Source organism: Schistocerca gregaria, chromosome 4 (genome assembly GCF_023897955.1).
Source record: "Schistocerca gregaria isolate iqSchGreg1 chromosome 4, iqSchGreg1.2, whole genome shotgun sequence".
Taxonomy (NCBI): Eukaryota; Metazoa; Arthropoda; class Insecta; order Orthoptera; family Acrididae; genus Schistocerca; species Schistocerca gregaria.
Window position 1 is genome coordinate 572,459,535 of NC_064923.1, and position 24,457 is coordinate 572,483,991.

The window sequence follows — 24,457 nt, forward strand, 5'->3', positions numbered from 1 at the left end:
ACAAAAGAAGCGAGACGGGTCATGTTAAGTTCAAACCATTGAGCACTAAATTCAATAAATTCTTCCTAACAGAAGGTGAATAACACAAGAATAAAAAAGGATCATTCAAAGTAGATCCATCAGATTTATTTAAATATGCACTTCACACTCTACCAACACACGTTGTTGTTGTGGTCTTCAGTCCAGAGACTGGTTTGATGCAGCTCTCCATACTACTCTATCCTGTGCAAGTTTTTTTTATCTCCAAGTAACTACTGCAACCTATTTCTTTCTGAATCTGCTTAGTGTATTCATCTCTTGGTCTCCCTCTACGATTTTTACCCTTCACGCGGCTCTCCAATACTAAATTGGTGATCCCTTGATGCCTCAGAACGTGTCCTACGAACCGATCCCTTTTTCTAGTCAAGTTGTGCCACAAATACCTCTTCTCCCCAATTCTATTCAATACCTCATCATTAGTTACGTGATCTACCCAAGATTACTTGGGTAGATCACGTAACTAATGATGAGGTATTGAATAATCTTCAACGTTCTTCTGTAGCACCACATTTCGAAAGCTTCTATTCTCTTCTTGTCTAAACTATTTATCGTCCATGTTTCAGTTCCATACATGGTTACAGTCCATATAAATACTTTCAGAAAAGACTTCCTGACAAATCTGTACTCGATGTTAACAAACCCAACAGACGTAAGACCCGCAGAAAAGAAGACGTAGTTCTGACTACGGCGGTATTTCAGTCAAAGTACTAAAATCTTGTGCTTGCTCGGTAGCACCACCATTGAATTCCTTTGTAACCAGACGCTAAGTCAAAGTGAATCTCAAGAAATGTTGAATTATGCACCAGTAACACTTATTTACGAAAGTGGAGATAAGCAAGTGACCTTTAATTACAGACTCTACTTTCTCCGTCTGCTGATCTCAAAACATTCTGAACCGGTAACTTAAAACAGACTTCTGAGCAATGTTCTTTATTTAAATTTTTATTTATATGTTTATTTTGGTCTGTTCTGGGAGGATGCTCATTTGACAACTTCCTTTTGTCCGATTCAGAATACGTTAACAGCGTTTTTGGTTGCGCTGTAAGGAGCTATTAAAATCCAAAATCAATAGTTAATGTATTTATATTGTGTACAGCAGTAGAGTTATGCCTGGGAAGAAATAGGAAAAGGGGAAGGAGGAGCGACGACGTTTATAACATGTTCATTTTGGTTACAGGACTACTTTTTCTCTTCAGTCGCTGGCTTTCTTCATCATGAATTTAGCTGAAAACAAAACTGTACTTAGAATAATTGTATAAAGCATCATGTTTTATTGTGAAACACTGCAATGTACAATTACATTTAGAAATATGATCAGAAATTATATTTCTAATCATCTTTCATATGTTATTTGTTTACATGAACTTACACTCTCGTCTCTTCCCTTCTTATTTTACATATCTGTAATTAGGGAAGACGTATAAATCGAATAAGTGAATAAAGTATTGTATTTTTCTGAGAAAAATCTATAAAAGAATGTTTGTAGATCTCGGCTATGAAAGCACACTATGTGCGCCATTTTATGGATGAGATTCATGTACATTCTCTAATTATATCGGAATCGCCCACTGAAAAATCGCGATTCGTCCACCACTGAGGAAATGAACGAGTTTGCGATGATTCTTTTGTACCTCAAACACAGACCGAGGTATTTATATATCACATATGGGACATCATTTAGAAATGTTCAAGGCCCTTTCTCTGTGTTTCACGTTTAGTTGCTGTCGGATTACAGTTTAGCTGCAGTATTTGGAATGTACTGCAGGACAGACTGCGGCTGCCGCGAAATTGGTTGGTATAGCAATCACGTATAAATCTTTGGATGATGTTTTGTTTCGGCCCCTTTAGTGAACAACAAATCTGTTTTAACGTACATTGCTCATAATGCTGGTAAAGCGAGTAGGCCTACCCTTTTAAGTTTGCTGATTTTGATGAAGTGGGGGCGCTGAATACGTAGCTGTGTTGCGAAAGTTACCTTCTCATTCCACACCATGCTTGAAGTGATGTACCAAGTATGTTGCCAAATGTAAAACTTCGGCTCTTGCGGTTTTGGATTACGCACCAGCAGTGAATAATAGATATTGTTTTCGTTTGGTACAGTGTCCATTGCATTTGTGATCTAATAAGTCTCTGAATTTGAAGGGTCTAACGTCACTCAAAATACTATTGCAGTGTGGACGTAGTTGGCGCATTCAGTGTGATAATTAAGCGGCAATTGGAAGTGAAATCTCGTCGCTGATGAGACTGCATCATTAATCCCTTTTACTTTGTCTACGAATCAGTGTTTCGACCCCTTTTCTGGGATCTTCTTCAGCGGTCTTCTGATTTCTCTAGCAGAGTGAGCCAGTTGTTACTGGGTACAAATACTCAGGATACCGCTGGTAAGCCAATTTCAGGGGGGTAGGACGTCAAACGGGCTGACTTGGAGCAGGAGAGGCACCACAGGACATTTTAATTTCCACTGTCTATACTTTTACAAATAAATTCATAAAACTTTGAAAGCATGTAAGGAAGGATTCAGGATTCAAACTAATAGCAGTGGATGCTCAAAAACGTAACAAAATACATTTTTTACACGTTAAATCTCGTCATTTTTTCACTTACTACTGGCTGCATTTATTGCTATAGGTACACTTTTCTTCCTGAGTAAGAGAGATTCTTCGATGACTTTTTCACAGCATACAATCTATAGTTACATGTGTATGAAACTCTAGAGTTTATTTAATTTATGAAAAAATGAATGAACTGTTACATTTTAAACTTCATGTTTAGAAAAAACTCAAATTTTATAGTTAATTATCTCAATTTTTACCATAGTTTTTAATAGATTTGGAAAATTCTAGAGTTTCATACACCAGTAAGTACTGCTTGTATGCTGTGCAAAATTCATCGAAGAATCTCTCTTACTCAGGAAGAAAAGTGTACCTACAGAAACAAATGCAGCCAGTAGTAAGTGAAAAAATGATGAAATTTCACATGTAAAAGAAAGGTATTTTGCTACGTTTTTGAACTTCCAGTGCTATGAGTGTGAGTCCTCAATCCTTCCTGGTCATGCCGACAAAGTTTTATGAATTTATTAGTAAAAGTATAGACAGTAGAAATTAAAATGTCCTGTGGTGCCTCTCCTGCCCCAAGTCGGCCCGTTTGACATCCTACCTTCTTTAATTGTTTTTTGGGCACTTGATTAATAGCGATGACTATACATGAAAATTTGAGTTGTAGGTAGCGCACTATTAACTGAGCAGTTAACATGGTCTGTAAGGCGGAGCCGTGGGAATTTTTAATGCCATTTCTTCAGGAAGAACACCGGAGATTATCCTCACTGGCTTTCGACAGTTCTCAACAACCTGAAGCAACAAAAAGACTCATGAAGAATCTCGCTCAATAAGGGATAAAACTTGAAGTTTCTAGAAGCAGCACAAGGCTAAAAGAACACGCCTGATCGCGCAGAAGGTATTAAGTTCGCTGTGAAGTCTGCATAAGAACGTACATAGTCTATACTATGTTATTGTATTTGACTCTTGCACCTTTGAGTTAGCCTGTTTAGACGTTGTTGCCACACGGCCTCATAAAAGGTGATCAGTAAAGATCAGGACTTATGTTACTGGAAACTGGCGTCAGTCATATCCAATATGCACCAGAGTTGATTTTTCGCCTCAGAGGACTTGGGCTCTGACGTCAAAGATTTCTAATGTTCATCAGAACTGTTTCGTGGTGTCAAGGATAAGGGGCCCAACTTCAAAAAAAGTCGAATGTTTCACAAGGTGGAAGGAAGGCTCACGGGGTTTGGGACCAGTGGGGCCACGTCTTCAGCTCCTCAAACAACCTGGTGCCTGGGCTCTCGGTGGCGGACAGCTGCCGGTGCGCCAGCAGCTTGTAGTTCTCGGCGATGTAGCCTTCCCGGACGCCCAGCTCTATGAGCTGGCGCAGTGCGACCAACTGCGCTTCCGAGGGTAGCACTTTGATGAAGGTGCCGATCATGTTGAGGCCGATGCTGCGGTTGTTGTAGCCGTAGGTGTGCGCCCCGATTACAGTCCAGCCGCGGCCTTCGTACGCGTATCCGTCGCCGCCCACCATGAAGTTGTAGCCGACGTCGGACCAGTGCCGGCTCTCCATGTGGAAGGTCTGGATGAAGCGCACCATCTGCGTGCAGGCGGCCTGCGTGTCGCAGCCCTCTGTGGCCGAGTGGCTGATGATGACGTAGGGAACCGGCGGATGGAGATAGTCCGGGGGGTCCAGCCGCGGCATAGCCAGCCAGTCACGACGAGGGACGATGTACAGCTTGCCGCTCAGCGTCACGTTCGTGTCTGCAATAACACAAAAGTAAAGTTCAGATGACAATGTGCCCATCTGTAACAAAATAACATGGATCCATCAGTGCAAGCCGTCGCCGGCAACCCCTAATGTGGATCTGGTACCTATCAGCTCAGTTGGCATGACTGGCAGGACATGAAGATATAAAGAATACATAAGAGAACGGAAATACGATACGGATCATTCAATATTTCAACGCATCTTAAACACGAATATCATCGACCAAGCACTACTGAAAAAAAGATATGAACTTCATAAGAATCAGTAAAGGCGGACACCTGCTCCCTTTCCAAAAAGCTTTCATATACAAAAAGCATTAACGCAAAGTACCGGGTGATCAAAAAGTCAGTATAAATTTGAAAACTGAATAAATCACGGTATAATGTAGATAGACAGGTACAAATTGACACACATGCTTGAAATGACATGGAGTTTTATTAGAATCAAAAAAAGTTCAACAAATTTCCGACAGATGGCGCTTCATCTGATCAGAATACCAACAATTAGCGTAACAAAGTAAGACAAAGCAAATATGATGTTCTTTACAGGAAATGCTCAATATGCCCACCATCATTCCTCAACAATAGCTGTAGTAGAGGAATAATGTTGTGAACAGCACTGTAAAGCATGTCCGGAGTTACGGTGAGGCATTGGCGTCGGATGTTGTCTTTCAGCATCCCTAGAGATGTCGGTCGATCACGATACACTTGCGACTTCAAGTAACCCCAAAGCTAACAATCGCACGGACTGAGGTCTAGGGACCTGGGAGGCCAAGCATGACGAGATTGGCGGCTGAGCACACGATTATCACTAAGAGATCTTTCACGCGTCTAGCAATACTTTTTGTTTTTTTGTTCTAATAAAACCCCATGTCATTTCAAACATGTGTGTCAATTTTTACCTCTCTATCTATATTATTCCATTATTCCGTGGTTTATTAAGCTTTCAAATTTAAACTGACTTTTTGATCACTCGGTAAATAGTTGCTCAATGACCAAATAAATAAAACAGCTGAAGAATTTGCTTAACAAAAGAAAAACGACCTTTTTCACACTTCGCTCTCTCAATCCCCCACCTCCAACCGTCTCTTCATCTTTAATCTTTACTTCTACCCCCCCCCCCCCCCCCCCCGCTCCACGCAGCGCTTACTCACTGCACAAAATCACTACATTACACAGTATATAAATACACAGTAACTTAATTAGACCAGCAGACATATAGTGAACTACAAAGAGAGAAAAAAAATATATAGATCAAAGAAACACTAGTGGCGATGTTGGCAACACTACAAAACACGGTACACACTTAGAATTATACAAATAAACACTGAACGGTGTTGTATGAAATTATGTTGTGTTAAATTTGAAAATCGCATAGTTCTGAAAAGCAGGGTAAAATTAGACCACAGCTGTCAGTGCCTAACGAAGAAGGGAACCAAACACGTGCTAGTAGACGGCAATTTCGATGTAGGCGAAAAACCAAGCAGAAATGATGGAAAGTAAAGACCAAACATTTGTCAACGAATTGTTTTTCGACCCATAAAACAAATAAAACTATAAATATGTTCAATTGAAGACCACTGACCCTTTACTTCAATAAAGCGAAACACGACTAATGAGAAAAACACGCATTTTTCTGTAGTTGTAACGACAGAACAAAAATACCCTCAAAAAACATAAAATAGACGTTTAGAAATTTCTGCCATAATCATCATCATCATCATCACCATGCAGCTCTGAAGATTCTGCACTGTCTTAGTACTCTTATCACCAACTAGCAGTTTCGATCATCTGACCGCCTTGAAGCACCGTAAAATAATTATAATTACAGCAAACAGCACGTTCATGTCTTTAGTGCGTCCTAAAATGAAATAAGAAAAACATACCTTGTGCATGCCGTGAATTATACGAGATGTTCAGTGGGAGTGGTCAGTTATTCAGGGATATGACGGGAACGATCATTTGAGGCAAAATGCTTCATATTGAAATATGTCCTATTCCGAATGCTTTCAGAGAAAGAACACATTTAATTTACAGTTTTATTTATTTTCTGTTATCATTGAATATATTGCCAGATTTACACATGAACTGATGTTCAATAGTTCGTAAACGTTACAACATGCGTTTTACAAAGTACGAATTGAAAAATAAATATTTTTAACACGTTCACGTCTAAGCATTATCTTATAAGTCACATTACAGCTCTTTTAAAGTATCCCATTGTCGACTTCAGTGCATTTGTGTACTCTTGGGAGAACATGCGTTGCTTGTGTAAGTGCCTCTACACGTCCCCTGATCAGGTCAGCAGCGTCCATGATGCGGCCAAGCAGTTCATCTTTCGTATTCACCTTTAGTGTGTACGCCTCAGACTCCATCCAACCCCATGAACAAACATCTAATGTTGCCTGATGATGTTTGTGGCCAGTTAATTGTAGTATGACAACAAATCCAGTGATTACGGTAAGTGTGGATGAGATGTTCCCTCACACGTCTGGTAAAATGTGGAGTGGCTGTGTCATGATGGGAGTATTTCGTAGTCCGCCTGGCTAAAGAAAAATCTTCAGTGTGTTCAACAAACGAACCTTCCCAAAAATGCAAGTAACTCTGCCCATCATTCGCTCTTTTAAACTGGCTGGACCTATCAATGGACCAAAAATAAAAATATATATTAAATTTGTCCTCTATCGGAAATGAGCGTTCCTGTCATATCCTTGAGTACTGACCACTTCTCCTGGAACTCCCTATGTAGTCAACACTAAATGTATTGGAACAAGTACACGGACAAAAATTACTGAGCCTCAGAAGACGTCATGCTAATACCATGTAACACCGTCTGACAGACTCAGTTCGATATGGAAGAGAATTCACAGGCTTTTTCAGGTATGCTACACGCAGCTGAAGCCGCTCACTGATAACTAGATCTCACAGAGCTAAGAAATTGTGGGAATGTTGATTGTTCCGTTACTTCAAATAGTTCCAGACATTTTTATGAGATTAAGATCAGGTGATTTAGCTGGCCAGTGGATGAAGGGTGAGCCATCGACATACCTCTGTGGATGTTAGAAAAAACTGTGCTGGGTGACATTACCGATAATAAGCACTTTGCCCTTACAGTACATGAATGTCATTACAGATGCCTCAATGGATAACTTAAGGACTTTAATTTATTAAACTGGAGGGCTCTAGCAGACATTAAACATTTATGTGGTAACTCCCAAGATCATTGGCAGTTTTGTCAAGCTACTGAATGAAACAATGGTCACTATCAAACCCGAAATACTGTAATTTGCTATAGGTTTCAGGTCAAACACAAGCACTCGAGAACATCAAATCACAATGTTTGATGAGTATTTATACATGTTTATAATGGATTTAGAGCACCTTGTCAAAGCTTGAGTTGTGAAGTGGAGGTGAACGTTAAAGTCAACATAACATTGCAGGGAACGATTTAGGTCGAGGAAATCGCACAGTGATTGCCGAACGTTAATCAGAGAGATAAGAAAAAGTTTCAGAAATAATTATGCGTTATCGATGCCTGCGATTGTCAGCTGTGTTGGTTGAAAGTTCTAAGTCATCTGGTCTGCGTAGAGAGCTGTTCTCCCTCACAATCGCAGCCCCTCTCTCAGCTTAAGCGTCCTCTGGCGAGTCTCGGAGGGATGCAAGTTCCACAGAGTGCTCCCAGCGACAAGTAGAACTTTTCATTGTGCATGATCTTGAGCAACAATGACAGTGATTCTTTCGGGTGCCGAGCAATCTGGTCCGTTCCAATACTACAAAAAATCTCCCTTCCATACTCAGTTCAAACAACATTAACCTGTCAGATGTCCGTCCCCTTAGCAGAGTGTCAGCGCGTCTGACTGCCATGGAGCAGGCCCGGCATCGATTCCCGCTTGGGTCGGAGATTTTCCCCGCTCGGAGACAATGTCTTGTGTTGTCCTCATCATTCCGTCATAAACGACGCGCAAGTCGCTCCGTGTGGCGTCCACTGAAAAGATTTGCAACTTGGCGGCCGGTCTTCCCCAGGTGGGCACTTCTGGCCGTCAATGCCATACGATCATTTCATTTCATTTCACCCAGCCAGATGAGTTTATAGCGCTGTAAACACGCAGCTCTTGACTCCCAGTGTATGTCCTATCTCGCGTTTGTAGCCAAGCACGTCCCCAGCACGTACACACAGCGATTTCATTACTCTTTCATTCATATTATCCAATGGCACCTGCTCTTACTACACTCCTGGAAATGGAAAAAAGAACACATTGACACCGGTGTGTCAGACCCACCATACTTGCTCCGGACACTGCGAGAGGGCTGTACAAGCAATGATCACACGCACGGCACAGCGGACACGCCAGGAACCGCGGTGTTGGCCGTCGAATGGCGCTAGCTGCGCAGCATTTGTGCACCGCCGCCGTCAGTGTCAGCCAGTTTGCCGTGGCATACGGAGCTCCATCGCAGTCTTTAACACTGGTAGCATGCCGCAACAGCGTGGACGTGAACCGTATGTGCAGTTTACGGACTTTGAGCGAGGGCATATAGTGGGCATGCGGGAGGCCGGGTGGACGTACCGCCGAATTGCTCAACACGTGGGGCGTGAGGTCTCCACAGTACATCGATGTTGTCGCCAGTGGTCGGCGGAAGGTGCACGTGCCCGTCGACCTGGGACCGGACCGCAGCGACGCACGGATGCACGCCAAGACCGTAGGATCCTACGCAGTGCCGTAGGGGACCGCACCGCCACTTCCCAGCAAATTAGGGACACTGTTGCTCCTGGGGTATCGGCGAGGACCATTCGCAACGGTCTCCATGAAGCTGGGCTACGGTCCCGCACACCGTTAGGCCGTCTTCCGCTCACGCCCCAACATCGTGCAGCCCACCTCCAGTGGTGTCGCGACAGGCGTGAATGGAGGGACGAATGGAGACGTGTCGTCTTCAGCGATGAGAGTCACTTCTGCCTTAATGCCAATGATGGTCGTATGCGTGTTTGGCGCCGTTCAGGTGAGCGCCACAATCAGGACTGTATACGACCGAGGCACACAGGGCCAACACCCGGCATCATGGTGTGGGGAGCGATCTCCTACAATGGCCGTACACCTCTGGTGATCGTCGAGGGGACACTGAATAGTGCACGGTACATCCAAACCGTCATCGAACCCATCGTTCTACCATTCCTAGACCTGCCAAGGGAACTTGCTGTTCCAACAGGACAATGCACATCCGCATGTATCCCGTGCCACCCAACGTGCTCTAGAAGGTGTAAGTCAACTACCCTGGCCAGCAAGATCTCCGGATCTGTCCCCCATTGAGCATGTTTGGGACTGGATGAAGCGTCGTCTCACGCGGTCTGCACGTCCAGCACGAACGCTGGTCCAACTGAGGCGCCAGGTGGAAATGGCATGGCAAGCCGTTCCACAGGACTACATCCAGCATCTCTACGATCGTCTCCATGGGAGAATAGCAGCCTGCATTGCTGCGAAAGGTGGATATACACTGTACTAGTGCCGACATTGTGCATGCTCTGTTGCCTGTGTCTATGTGCCTGTGGTTCTGTCAGTGTGATCATGTGATGCATCTGACCCCAGGAATGTGTCAATAAAGTTTCCCCTTCCTGGGACAATGAATTCGCGGTGTTCTTATTTCAGTTTCCAGGAGTGTATTTCTTAACAGAGTCAATAACAAGGCCATCAAACTGGCACCATTTTCTTAAACACAAAAGCCACTGATGGCCTCCCATCTCATTTCACTTCAGTGACTTCTGTCTTTGTATTGCTTAGGCTCTAATATTTCACAGAATGCTGACTACCTGCTGAAGGCAGGGCGCTCCGAAACTACGCGACTGGATTCGTGATTTCCTGTCAGGAAGGTCGCAGTTCTTAGTAACAGACGGCAAATCATCGAGTAAAACTGAAGTGATATCAGGTGTTCCCCAGGGAAACGTCCTGGGACCTCTGCAGTTCCTGATCTATAGAAATGACCTGGGTGACAATTTGACCAGCTGTCTTAGGTTGTTCGCAGATGATGCTGTAATTTACCGTCTAGTAAGGTCATCCGAAGACCAGTATCAGTTGCAAAGCGATTTGGAAAAGATTGCTGTATGGTGTGGCAGGTAGCAGTTGACCCTAAATTACGAAAAGTGTGAGGTGATCCACATGAGTTCCAAAAGAAATCCGCTGGAATTCGATTACTCGATAAATAGTACAATTCTCAAGGCTGTCAATTCAACTGGGTGTTAAAATTAAGAACAACTTCAGTTTGAAAGACCACGTAGATAATGTTGTGGGGAAGGCGAGCCAAAGGTTGCGTTTCATTGGCAGGACACTTAGAAGATGCAACAAGGCAAGTCCACTAAAGAGACAGTTTACACTACACTCGTTCGTCCTCTGTTAGAATATTGCTGCGCGGTGTGGGACCCTTATCAGGTGGTTTTGACGGAGGACATCGGAAGGGTGCAAAAAAGGGCAGCTCTTTTTGTATTGTCACGTAATATTGGAGGGAGTGTGGCAGATATGATAATCGAGTTGGGATGGAAGTCATTACAGCAAAGACGTTTTTCGTCGCGACGAGGTCTATTTACGAAATTTCAGTCACCAACTTTCTCTTCCGAATGCGAAAATATTATGTTGAGCCCAACCTACATAGGTAGAAATGATCATCAAAATAAAACAAGAGAAATCAGAGCTCGAACAGAAAGGTTTAGGTGTTCGTTTTTTCCGCGCGCTGTTTGGGAGTGGAATGGTAGAAAGATAGTATGATTGTGGTTCGATGAACCCTCTGCCAGTGGCTTCCAATCGTTTAGGACACAACGTATATGGTTCCTCTTTGGTGGACTTTACCCAACGTAATATACTGTTCCGACTTTCTACCTGCATTTCTCATCACCCTGGCGGCATTTATCCTTTGGAAAGGCCTGCATTCCGCCTAATGGCCAGATATTGGCTATTTTCCTGCCCGGGTGGTCTCTATCGAAGCTGTACTCGATAAGACTCCCAGTTACATTTAAACAGACGTACAGAAGAAGAATTCAGTATGAAAATCCAGTAACTGGACGTGGCAATCACTGTCATTAACTTTAATACCAGGTTGGTCCAGAAAGTAAATTCCGATCGGTCGCTAATTGGAAACCACAGTGAAAATCAGAAACATTTTATTTGCAAGAGTTAGCTACACTTTTCAGATACTTTTCTACGTAGTCGCTTCTCCGACTTAGATATTTGTCGGAGCGTTATACCAAATTTCCAACACTATCGTCATAGAAGGCAGCCGCCTGTGCTTTCCGATAATTCTCTACGCTGGTCTATAGCGCGTAGCCTGCGCCCACGTGTTGTCTTTGTATCCAGCGTTTCATGTGATCGGAGATCATACTCGGGACGAGCCAAATAAGGCTGTGTTGTGGCTGATCGAACACTTCCCATCGAAAAGGCTGCAGGAGTGTCTTCACTGCCCCTGCAGAGTGCAGCTGAGGTTTGCCATGAAGAAGGAAGTGTGGCAGTTGTGTTAGGTGAGCTGCATCCATTAAGGCGAAGCCTGTCAGCGGGCCCTCCTACGTGGCGGGAGACATTGTTGTTCTAGGCAGCTTTACTCGCTCACAGTGCGCTCACAACTGAAAAGAGCGTCTTCATGCGATCGACGGTCATAGTAGAGACACTACCCAACATATCTGTGCAAAGCTTCATCGGGTTTTCACTGTGGTGTCCATTTCGCGGCCGATCTGAACTTAATTTCTGGACAATCCTCGTAATACTTGCACTCTTGTGTCTAGCGTGAGGTTAATTTAGATTGGCTGGACTTGCTAATTTATTGGAATGTAATCATGGTATCTGACAGCTTCGCCGAAACCGGTCGTGGGACAGCGCGGTATAGTCGCCGACCAGGAGCATGTGCGAACAACTCTGTAAAAATAGCTATCATCTTGGGAGATGGCAGTGCTTACAGCATGCTCATCATAAAGATGTGAAAGAAATGAGAACTCTTGTTCGCGCACAAAGTTGAAGTAAATTTCGTGGCACATGTTCATGTTAACCTGAACGAGTGAGTGCAAGTCACCGTACGAAAAACACCTAAACTACACCATCTACACATCATACGTAAAATGACTCAACGCACCGTCGGTCTATTCGACATCTTATAACACTTGAAAAAGACAGCACCGTTTCACATCTCAAGAAATAATGTATTTTCCCAGCTGCATCGATACGTGGCTTCCAGGATGTCAGCTGGGAAAAACAAAAAATGGTTCAAATGGCTCTGAGCACTATGGGACTTAACATCTGTGGACATCAGTCCCCTAGAACTTAGAACTACTTAAACCTAACTAACCTTAGGACATCACACACATCCATGCCCGAGGCAGGATTCGAACCTGCGACCGTAGCGGTCACGCGGTTAAAGACTGAAGCGCCTAGAATGGCTCGGCCACCACGGGCGGCTGGGAGAAATACATGTGGGTTTCGGATGACATGGTATCGGAGTCCATTTTGGTCGGTAAGCAGGTCATCCTGTTCACCGTATGTTTGACCTCAAAATATTTGACGATAGTTTTATGGATCAGTTTCGTAGACGTGGGTGACATGTGCTTTCGTTCAACTACTGAGCACAACGTTTTGATAGAGGGATCCATAGTGTTTTATGTTTATAAGAAGGCCTAAATAAGCCGAAAATTCTTCATAGAATGTGACTGAGATTCCATCAGGCCATCGGTCTTTGTTCAGTTTTTGTTATTTTAGCAATTTGTCAACGCCACTGGTACTAATATGTAAGGTAATATATAACCTATCTTTACAGCGATGCAAGAGTTTAACTGGCGTGCTCCTGGGTTTAACTATGTGAAGCGATATTTGAGAGCGGAATTCAGCATTGATGCTTTGTCTTTGTTCCCTTCAATTAAACTTTCTGTGTCATCCACGAGTGTCTGGACATCAGTTTGGTGCATCTGGCAGTCTTCACAAGGGACCAGAATTTCTAACGATTATGAGAGAAATCTTTCAATAAGATTCAGCTCCAGTAGTCGAAGACTTAATGCAATTACCCTTTTGACAGCCAAATGCGTTTCACTTAGCATCTCTTTACTTCTTGTTCAGTAGTTGACGCTTCATTAGAAAATTCTTTACAGAGACTGTATACCGTGGGGGGTTTCTTTCATTACATATTGTTGTACTACCTATATATCTAAGCAATACTTGCTAAACTTATCTCCTAAAGCCGGCCGCGGTGGTCTCGCTGTTCTAGGCGCGCAGTCCGGAACCGTGCGACTGCTACGGTCGCAGGTTCGAATCCTGCCTAGGGCATGGATGTGTGTGATGTCCTTAGGTTAGTTAGGTTTAAGTAGTTCTAAGTTCTAGGGGACTAATGACCACAGCAGTTGAGTCCCATAGTGCTCAGAGCCATTTTTTTTATCTCCTAAACTCCGACTACAGTTCCCCTAAATGGTTCTGCCCAGAGATAAATGTTTTGAATTCGTACTCGAGATGTGACCCTACTGCCTTTTTAACAATTCTGCCTGACAAAAAGTAGTCTAATGTTACTGCAAATTCGTGTACGTACACATCCTTTGTCAGGTACGTCAATGATTGGATTTGCTGTTATCTGTACATGGTAGAAGGGCCACTAGAATGCAATAGTGTTGTTCGTGTTTAGTGTTGTTCTCGTTCTTGGTAGGGTTTATAAGGAGCATCAGCAACGTCAGACGTAGAGTAATCACTGTTAATTGCACGGGGACGCAAGGTATTCGTGTGAGACAGCGGTATCAGTGCTTGACAGAATTCGAAGGAGCCTCATTGCGTGTCTCGATTTGGCTGGCTGGTCGAATCCTGCAAGATCCAGGTTCGTAGAATGTAAGTAGGTTAATTATGACCGTGATTTATTATATACGTTTTCACTCTCATTTGTTCGTGGTAACCTGTTCTTCTACTATTCTATTTAATTATAGCGGAAGAATATACAGCGAAAGGTTGCTCACAAAACGAGCCCAGAGCTGTGTTACATGCTGATGTGAGGATAGACATATGCAACTGCCTCTTAATGTGCACATACTAATTACGTTTTTATCCGATCGATAAGTGTGTGAGTGTACAATAGGATAAAGCGCAATCTCCATGGGTATTGTGAGATACGTGATAGTAAACTACGACTAAGTCATGTGTCTTCTGTTTTCTAATAGAATTCAGCGGAGTGAGGATGTACAACAGACAGTAAATTATAAAACAGAAATATGACAAACATAGACTACTGAATATGCCAGATTATCAAATAATAAGGATTATATGAGTAAAAGAAGCGAGAACACTCTTGCAAAGGTACGTACACAATATGGTATACAGAAAGCAGTGAGCAGCTCTGCTCAACTTCACCTTCAATTTTCAGAGCGATGTTTATTCAATGGGCTTAACGTGTGCTGCAAAAGTTTTTTGTGTTGTGAGATATTCGTTGACAAATCAAGCAAACGGCTCGGGAAGCACTTGCGAAAAGGGAACAGAGTGTTAAAGAGGAATAGATAGTGGTGTCGTCCAGATACAAATAACGGCACACCTCGGCTCATATGCAGTAATCGAAGATATTAACCTTCTTAAGCATGCATCATTTACGGTTTACATGTATGACATACGTAGCTAACTAGATTTGGCGAGCTTAAAACTAATTAAGGTCGGTAGGTATTAAGGCGTGGCTTAAACAGAAGATGTAGATTAACAATAATAAACTAAAAACTTCACTAACCTTATACTAATCTTAACGTGTATACAGGATGACTCAACCCTTGTGTCACATTGAAACAGATGATAGTGAGTCCACAACCGAATATATCGAGATAAGGACCCAATGGTCGGAAATGTATATTTATTTTGTTATGGACATACACAATGTAGCTCACAGTAATTGTTCAAATCTATGTCCGCCATTTTCAGTGAATGCAACAGTGCATGCAGTTCTGCTGCACTCCCAAAAAGATCCCGGATGTCAGTTGTATGATGGAGCAGGCAGCGATTGATTAACAGCGTACACCTCTGACCACCAAACAAACATGTTGGCCGGCCTGTGTGGCCGAGCGGTTCTAGGCGCTACAGTCTGGAACGGCGCGACCGCTACGGTCGCAGGTTCGAATCCTGCCTCGGGCATGAATGTGTGTGATGTCCTTAGGTTAGTTAGGTTTAATTAGTTCTAAGTTCTAGGGGACTGATGACCTCAGAAGCTAAGTCCCATAGTGCTCAGAGCCATTTGAACCAAACATGTTGTGCACAACTTATTACATAGTACGTGTGTCATGTGACAGCTGCATGCATTACACTAGTGTATTGACCTGTGCTGCATGCACTCCAATATTCCTGGTATCAGTTGTCCATTGCATCAGGCATCTTGTGATGTATCCTACGTGTGTTACTGTGTACGGTACATGACACGTAGTCAAATACGGAACACTACTCGCCACAAGAATTGGCAGACGTGCATTTAATGTATGGTGCAGCAAGATGTAATGTCCATAAAGCAGCATGAATATACAGAGAATACTTTCCCAACAGGCATCGTCCTAAATGGAAGAAGTTTATCTCCATGGATACCGACTGACAAGGGACAGGGTCATTTATGCTGTAGAGAGCCGGCTAAGGTTCCTTCAGAAGACAGGTTCAAGCACCAGACTTTGAGGAGATGGTACTGGATCGTTTGGCTGACAACCCAGCAGTAAGCACCTGTCAGATTGTCTGAGGAAAGTACACTTCAAAGAACGGAGTTCGGAGAGTACTGGTGAAACAGGTATTACACCCCTTATCAAGCTCTGGGCCCAACGGAATTTGAGCCCTGCATTCACTTCTGTCAGTCGATTATCCACCACAGAGTTGTAGCGCCGAACTCTGTACAGTTTGTACTGCTGCACCTGTGATGGTGCTCTCCACAGCTGCAACCGCTATGTCTGGAGTGAAGACAATCCTCACACTACCCGCATCGGGAGCCACCAGCAAAAATTCTCTGTCAATGTATGGACGTGCATTATCCAAGATCACCTAATGGAACCTTATTTGCAACCTCCCCATTTGGCTGGTCCATGTTACCTGACATTCTTGCGAGATTGCTGCCATAGTTCTTGTTGTCTGTGAAAGAATGTGGTGTCAACATGATGGTGCAACAGTCCACTTTGATATTAATGTCCTCAGGCACCTGAATAATAGGTGTCATCATTGTTGGATTGGAAGGTGGGTCCTGTCCCATTGCCAGTGCGATCAGCCTCTAGACGTTTTTTCTGTAGTTATGTGAAAACTGTGTATGAAAGCTCTGTAGAAATGGGAGAAGACCTGCTTGCTACAGTCCAAGCTGCCTGTCTCTTGGTAAAACAGACACCCAGGATCTTTGTGTTACTGTGGCAAAACATCATACACCACTGGCAAGCATGCATTGAGACTGGCGGTCGTCACTTTGAACAATAACTAGGAGCTATGTTGTTGCTATGCTGTGTAGGCTGTGTATTTCAATAACATAATAAATGTGCATTTCTGGACATTGGCTTCCTATCTCAATATAATCGATTATGGACAGATCATCACATGTTTCAGTTTGTCACAAAAGGTTTGAGACTCCCTGCAGAATAAACATTCACGTGGCAAGGAATGACTGCATTTCCGTAAGAGACACTGACGGTCAATTAGATTGTAAGTATAATATTACATGTAAATATGCTACTATTAGTAATAAGAAATCAGATAAGGGAATTCGTAGTCATTGTTATACTTGGGAATATTTTATTTTTTGTGTAATTAAAATATTCCATACATAAATTTGACTACATACGGCTATCATTGAGATATTTATATGCTGTATTTAATAGTGTAGCAGAGTAAGTTTTTGTACTGAATCTGGTTTCATGGACTGTGCAGAATCACGAACGAGGACTAGGAATGAGACAACAATTTGCTCCAACTGTGAGGCAGACCAGGGCAGCAAACGGCCTGATGGTTGAAAAAGAAAAGGTCGTCCACCTACAGTGGAATAGGCGCTTTCACTTCCAATGTGGGCACGTATGAAGGATTGGAGGGTTTCGAGTAAATCAGCTGGAAGCTCCCAGTGGAAAAGTGGCAAAAGACAACACAGCTGTAGCTTCCCTATCACAACATGGTTGTACACAACCCAGGACGACAGAGCTGTTGATGTCTGCTAGGGTACCTAGTCCACTATGAGTGCTCTGATTATTGGGTAAGTTAGTGCTGTATCATAGGAAATGGACATTTTTTTCCACACAGGAAATTATGAAATTATCACATGAAGGGTCTACATTATGATCACAAAAACTCACCTTTCCTCCTTGTGGAAGATCTATGAGTAAGCTAGTCTGTAATACAATACAGTCCCATACCACATCTCTGTTCTTCTAGTGAGAATACCCCAAATGCTTTCTGCTGCCACACTTAGTATTGATCAACAACACTTCGATAGTGAGGACCTACTTGTTCATACCGTTCCACAACCAGTTACTTTTCAGCACAATGAAACAGTTAACAAGTGTTATAGTGCTATCAAGTACAGTCGGGTTGACAGTATGAACGAGCAACACCGACAAAAGCACATTAACCTTTAGAAGGAACTGCAGATCGTTTGTTCCTGGTCAAATGCACATGTTGCCATAGTCGACATAATGGGAATTTGAAGTAACAGTATTTTCTGCATTGCTCAAGCGATGTAAAACCTAGCACCACCGACACCCCTGCAAACTGTGCTTGAGCAGACTCGGAAATGATCCACCTCCTGTGTACTGCCGATGCTGAACTTGCCAGATGTGTCACACACACACACACACACACACACACACACGCACACACACACACACACACACACACACACTGCGAGCCATGACCAGTTGTAGGTGCACCGAAATGATCCATGGCCCTCAGCACTGAAAGCTGTCCGTCGATGAACACCCCACCTAGCTCTTGAAAGAAGTTGAATGCCCCATAGTTCTCGTGTGATGGCATAGAGTGATCCTAGCCACAGATCAAGTTCACATTTAGTGTTATATGTTTTATTTCGATGCATCTTGATGTTGATGTCTATCTTTCTTTGTGTTTATGATGTATTCTCTTTCTGGTTGTATTAATATGTAATTCATACTTGTCATAATTTTCACACTACACCATTTGATGACACACTTAAAACCTAGGTTCATTGTTGTCATTATCACATTAGAATATTACTTACGCATCACATTTCTTTCACAGATATTATTTGCATTAGTTGAAGCACTCATTGTTTTGTATTTTGTTTAGGATTTCTTATATAGTAATATAGACATAACGATTCTCTCACACAAGAAAACAAGGATAGTTCTAAGGACGATTGTGGACTTAATATATACAGGGTATCCCACAAATATTGCAATAGACATCAAGGGTTTGTAGAGGGTATCTTCAGGAACAAATCGAGGACAAGAACCCATGTCTGGAAACGTCTTCTAACAACGCTACAGAGCGTCACAGCTATAGACGCTAGCACCTGCCACTAGAGCACCACTTTGCAGCAGACGTGAATCTGTGCACTGACGGACCGTAGGTAGAACGTCTCGATATGTTGTCTGTTATTAATTGATCGTGAATGATTGCCGCAATCGCCAGTGGTGAAGATGGAGATAGGTGCTCTATAGAAAGGCCTTGTCTCCTATGAATGCGATGCCCTTTTTCCTCAGTGGACGACGGTTTTGGATGCGTATCTCCTTCTGCAGTTTATTTTTTCTCCTGGAACCCTCTGAAATCTCAAATGTTTCTCGGTATACAAGAGAAAAATAAACTGCAGATGGTAACTTGTATCCGAAACCATCATCCACCAAGGCAACAGAACATTGCATTCACAGGAGACAACCTCTGTCTATACAGCAGTTAGCACCATCTTCCTCATTGGGGATTGTGGTAATCAGGCATGGTCACTGAATAACATACAACACTGGGGGACGTTCCGCCTCCGGTACACCAGCGTACGGAGTCACGTTTGCTGCCTAAGGGGTGACGTTGTGGCAGGCAACGGCGCTTGTAACTTCATGGTCTGTGACGTTTCTGGACGTGGGCTCCAACCCTCGGTTTGTTCCTGAAGACACCCTCTACAACCCCTCTATGTTTGTTACAATAATTCTGTGGTATCCTGTATATGTCTTTTATGTCCATTTTTTAATGCTACTTTCCATGATTTTGTGTTTAACGGTCCTTTACACCCGTCACCCGATTGGTTATCAGTACACACCTCATATCTGTGAGATACACATTTAGTTAACTGAAGAAAGCTATGTTTCGGATTTCCCAGGTGCAAAAGTACACATACAACATCAAATTAAGAATGTTATTTATTAAATAAACTATGCATAAAATTTTTGTATAAATTAGTTCATAGAAATTCAGTCAAAAGAGTCAAATCTGGCTAGTACCACTAGGACTAGTAAAAAAGAACGAAAAAGAATGTTCCCAGCAACGCTTACTTTTACAAAATGTGCCTCTGAGTGACTTTCATCATTGTCATGATCGATTTTACAACAACCGACACAAAAATAGTCGCAGTGTTCTAGGCATAAATATTGGCGGCATCCTTTGCATATATATTTGGTGAGTCTTGTAGTTTTATTTTCATCGTCCCATTAGGGTTGACTACACTTTCGTTTACGAACTTCAGTATCAGTTATTGCAGAGTTGCTTGAAGTTTATGGTATTTGATCTAGAGGAAGAAGTTCTCGAAGACGGTAAGGCCATAGTGCGTCGCAAGCGCGGACGCTGTGATCGCCTAATCCAGTGATCCTTTATGAGCTCTTTCCCCAGCTCACGTAGAAAACTCGGCGAGGTGGCACGTTTTGTCCGTTACCAGGGAAATGGCTTGGCTGTTGATACCTGCTACGTTTAGAATGGAAAACACTACAACTGCAAACATTTTCGTGCCCTCTGTGGACAGTATAAAGCAGGACACATTTTCTCAACTACGTCCACACCAAGTTTATATTCATTATAATACGTAATCATTTCTGGTTTTCTTTTTCCCCCTTCCTTCGTCAATTGCTCCGTCTATATGCGTACTGGAAATCACCAGTACATTCTTTTTGTTGCGTGGGACATATTAAATAATAGTGCTTTCTTTATTGAACGCAAAAACGCTTGACAATGCTTCTCTATTCCTCAGATGTTTCATTTCTTTTGGAATTTTTCATTTGTTATTTTTCAAAGTCCCCACATGGGACAGGTCGTTGACAAAGTGGGATGGAGAGTTATATCACTGAGCCAGTTGCCAGCTGTTATATAACGACCTGATTTACTAAGAGGGGCAACCAGGCGTTGAACGACATCAACATATTTATCACTAACCTGGAAAATGCCATCAGGTTTCTTGCATGCGTAAATTCCATGTTGCATGCATAATACACGCTTGAGTCGACGGCAGAATATATTTTAACTCCATATTTAGCTGGCTTGGAAGGTATGTATTGAATAAAGTCGTACCTACCCCTAAAAGGCTCCAGTTTTTCATTGATGATGCCATGTTCTCTCAATAACTGTCTTTACAGTTTCTGGCGAATTTTTCAAAAATGAGCAAGGCGATAGAGTACTTTTCACTCTTCTCTGATTTGCCTATCATGGAATTTTAGAGTTTTCTGTAAGAAACGAAACCTATTGATGCCAATGGTGAGACGGAATATCTCAATCCCGAATCCATCATCGGCCTATAAATCTGAAAGGTTCAGTTTCCCTGCCTTATAAGTTACAGCAATATAGAGAAGGTCAAGAAGTGTTTTTATCTCGGTTTAATCGGTCTTTACAGCATCTCTGCCACGTGAATAATTATCTTGGATGCTATAATATATTGATTAGTGAACATTACATCCATTGCTAACTTGCTGTCATTCAAATAAACAGACAAAGCTTTCCAGAATGATCTGTGACTCTATTGCTTTTCCATCAGGGCCTGGGAGTTGTCTTATGAGTTTGTGTTTGCCTCTCCTCTTACGTGGCTGAGGTGTTTTTCTCCATGAAATTGAGTCCAAGATATATCTTCCTTACTTTCTGAGACAAACATAAGAAGTCTCGTCGTCTTCACAAACAGGTGGTGTGTCTTAATCATTTTGTTCAGTGGCAGATTCTCTTCGCGTTCTTGAACCTGTTCTTCTGCATCAGTGTCAACTTCCCCTTCTGGAACTTCTGGAGTGAGGTTTGCTTTTCCTTCGGGTGCTGTGGTCAAAGCCATCAAATAGACTTGGTGAGTTCGTCAAATATCAGTGGGGTAAGTAAGATTAAACTACACTGTTTTTTTTGCTACGGTTTTGAATATGATAATGAAAACTACTGGGTTTAGGAAATAAATTATGTGGGAGTAGCTTGGACAAAATAAATTTACTCAGAACTAACATAAATACACGCGTTGTATCAGAGAGATACATGAATACGTATCAGGTACATAAATCAGTTTTCATATAAATAATTATAATCACAAGGTATCATAACGTATACTAAAAAGGAAATTGAAGGGTAAAAGCAAAAATGAAACATTAAAAAATATTTTAAAACGAGCAATGTATCTGTCAGATGCAAAAGGAAATTAATCGACTCTCGAGAGCAGGAAGCGCGACTAACCCGTTGGAACACGTGCTGGAGGAACAGGAGAGAGGAAGACAATGTCGTCCTCGCGTTGTCGAATCTATCATGAAACGCGCTCAGCCGTGTACGTGTCAGATACATAGGGTGTAATGGAGTGAGTGTTAATTGTGTACAACCTTGCTAAAATTTCAGATGTATCTCTTGCCGAACGTTTCAGTGAATACATTTTTAGGATACCTCTGTTCTTCCATAAAGAAAGTCCAATCGGGATAGTAAATGATTTGTTTTGTGCTCTTTCGTGCACTCTTTGACTTAGCTATGTGGCTAATTGGTAGACAGTATGAGTGAACCTTCAGTCACTGAACATTGCAATGCTATCAAGTAGTGAACGGGCAACGAACCACATTTTTGTGAAGAGCAGAGTAAAAAAAATTGTTATTGTCATTTAACTACAACTCTGGCCCTAGCAATGATATGAACGATCTTTTTTGAATAAATGGTAACGTAATTCAAGTTTGTTTTATGTACATCCATTGATTATCAAGGATTTACCTTCAGCAGCCAGAGTCCATTAAGGGGGGGGGGGGGAGGGAGTGTTATGTGATGGTAGTTTTTCTTGTGGTGGTTGTCGATATTTTTTAGTGGCTTGGACGTTATAAACATACTGTGACAAGTAGAGTTATCCTTTGTTGTTTCCTGATGGCAGATGGTGGTCATGTTGTCTTAGCAGGAAAGAAAGACCAGGCTACTCACTTCTGATAGAGAAGAGACTTCAACGTGGGTCTTGGCGCTAAATGCATCTCTGCAAGCTGTGGTCTCCACTGCACCCGATTGCGGGTTCAAAGTTCGAGTCTGCGGAAGTATGATCCTAGCATCGCACTTCAGAGACCCAGAGACGGAGCCAACACTCTCTCTTCCATTAACAACTTATGGTCTGTAGAATAGCAGCACTAGCGTGTTAGGAAAATCCCTGATCGTAATTCAGTCTGATCATTGCACCCATGAGTACGTCGGTAGATGCATGCATTCTTTCAGTTTAATATTCAGCCAAGCAGTCGTTGTATTCTATCAGTAGGAAATCATAAGGTTTTTCGCAACTGTTTTTGATAACACGTTAAGAATTTTAATTTTGGTATTAGGCAATCTCCCCCTTTAAAATTCCAACCTAGAGCCTGAAAATTTCATTGTGTTACTAATCCATCTGCGTACACTGATTTAGCTTGGGTCTTCCTATCTGTCTAATTGGTAATTTTGTGATTCAGACTGTTACAACCAATAAACGCAAGAAATTTGCAACCATTTTATAACTACAATACCAGGTCGGACACATTAAACATTTTGGCTGCATCTTCGCATCGCACTTATCTTCCTCCACCTCCCTCTTCATTTCAGCTCTATGACCCTGAAACAAATCACTCCTTTACCTGAGACTTATCCAAAAACAGTCTGCATTCAACAAAATATTATAGCTTCATCCATTATCATCGACGTAGCTTCCTTCTCGACATAACTTAATTGTTTTCCTTCTGCCCAACAAGGAACCCAGATCTCTATCCGATTCTAAACATACTCTGCGTTTCTCATCCTTTTCTGCTTCAGTTTTCATGCCTCTTAACTTATCTGTTATCTTTATCCAATTATGAGGGCGTGCTGAAAAGTAATGCAACCGAATTTTTAATGTGAAAACTCTTACAAGATTTTTAAATAAAATAAACATGATTGACAATCTACGTCTCTATTCTTCATGTCTACATATCTGCAGCCCTTTGGCGCTAAAGAACTCCGAATGTAGCGTGTAATATGGCGGAGTGTGAATTAACTATGTCGGTGTGTGAGAAACAGCGCGCTGTTATCGATTTTCGGATTCGAAGAGTTCGCACATGGTGTACTGTCCCCTTCAGCAAGACATTTCCAGATCATAAACGACGCTGCGACGTCTCCAACAATCCGACCCCTTGGTTTCACTATCATCAGTCATTCTCCATACAGTCCCGACTTGGCCCCATCAGATTTTCATCTGTTCCAAACTTAAAGCGCACCTTCGGCCACATCACTTTGATAGTGACGAAGCGGTGCAAGCGCAGATGAGATTTGTGGCTCAATCAACGAAGTCAAACGTTCTACACTGACGGTAGCAACAAACTAGTTTCTAGTAGGGAGAAATGTGTTCGTCGCCGGGACGACTACACTGAGAAAGAAATATGTACACATGGAGAAAAAAGGGGCAGAATCTTAAAAACTTTCGCTTTTTAAAAAAGTCTTGACAATTTTCCATAAAAAAATTCAGAGGAATTACTTTTCAGCACGCACTCGAATTTTTCGCTCTTTCCCTGATTAGCGAACTACTTATTCCCCCTCGGTTCCTACCATCCCGCGCTTCTGTTATGTGATATTACTCATATTCAACATGAACGTAATGAGGAAATCGCTTAACACGATCACAATAAGACTGACTTTTCTTGAATTCCATACATTCATTGTTATACATAGTCTCATTACCATACTTCACTTTTCTTTCGCTTTCGTTTACGCCATAGTCCGGCAGCGATCGCAGGGTCGGCGTGGTTACAACGG

The 24,457-nt window shown here is 42.5% G+C and overlaps 1 protein-coding gene across 1 annotated transcript in view; it reads right to left on the reverse strand.

Annotated features, from left to right (window-relative positions):
- Positions 1-1,290: 1,290 nt before the first annotated feature.
- Positions 1,291-24,457, reverse strand: part of LOC126267162 (uncharacterized) — a 554,248-nt gene continuing 531,081 nt past the window's right edge. The window contains exon 4 of the mRNA XM_049972114.1: positions 1,291-4,346. Coding sequence (XP_049828071.1) covers positions 3,817-4,346 — 530 coding nt within the window. The 3' untranslated portion in view covers positions 1,291-3,816. The remainder of the gene's footprint in view (positions 4,347-24,457) is intronic.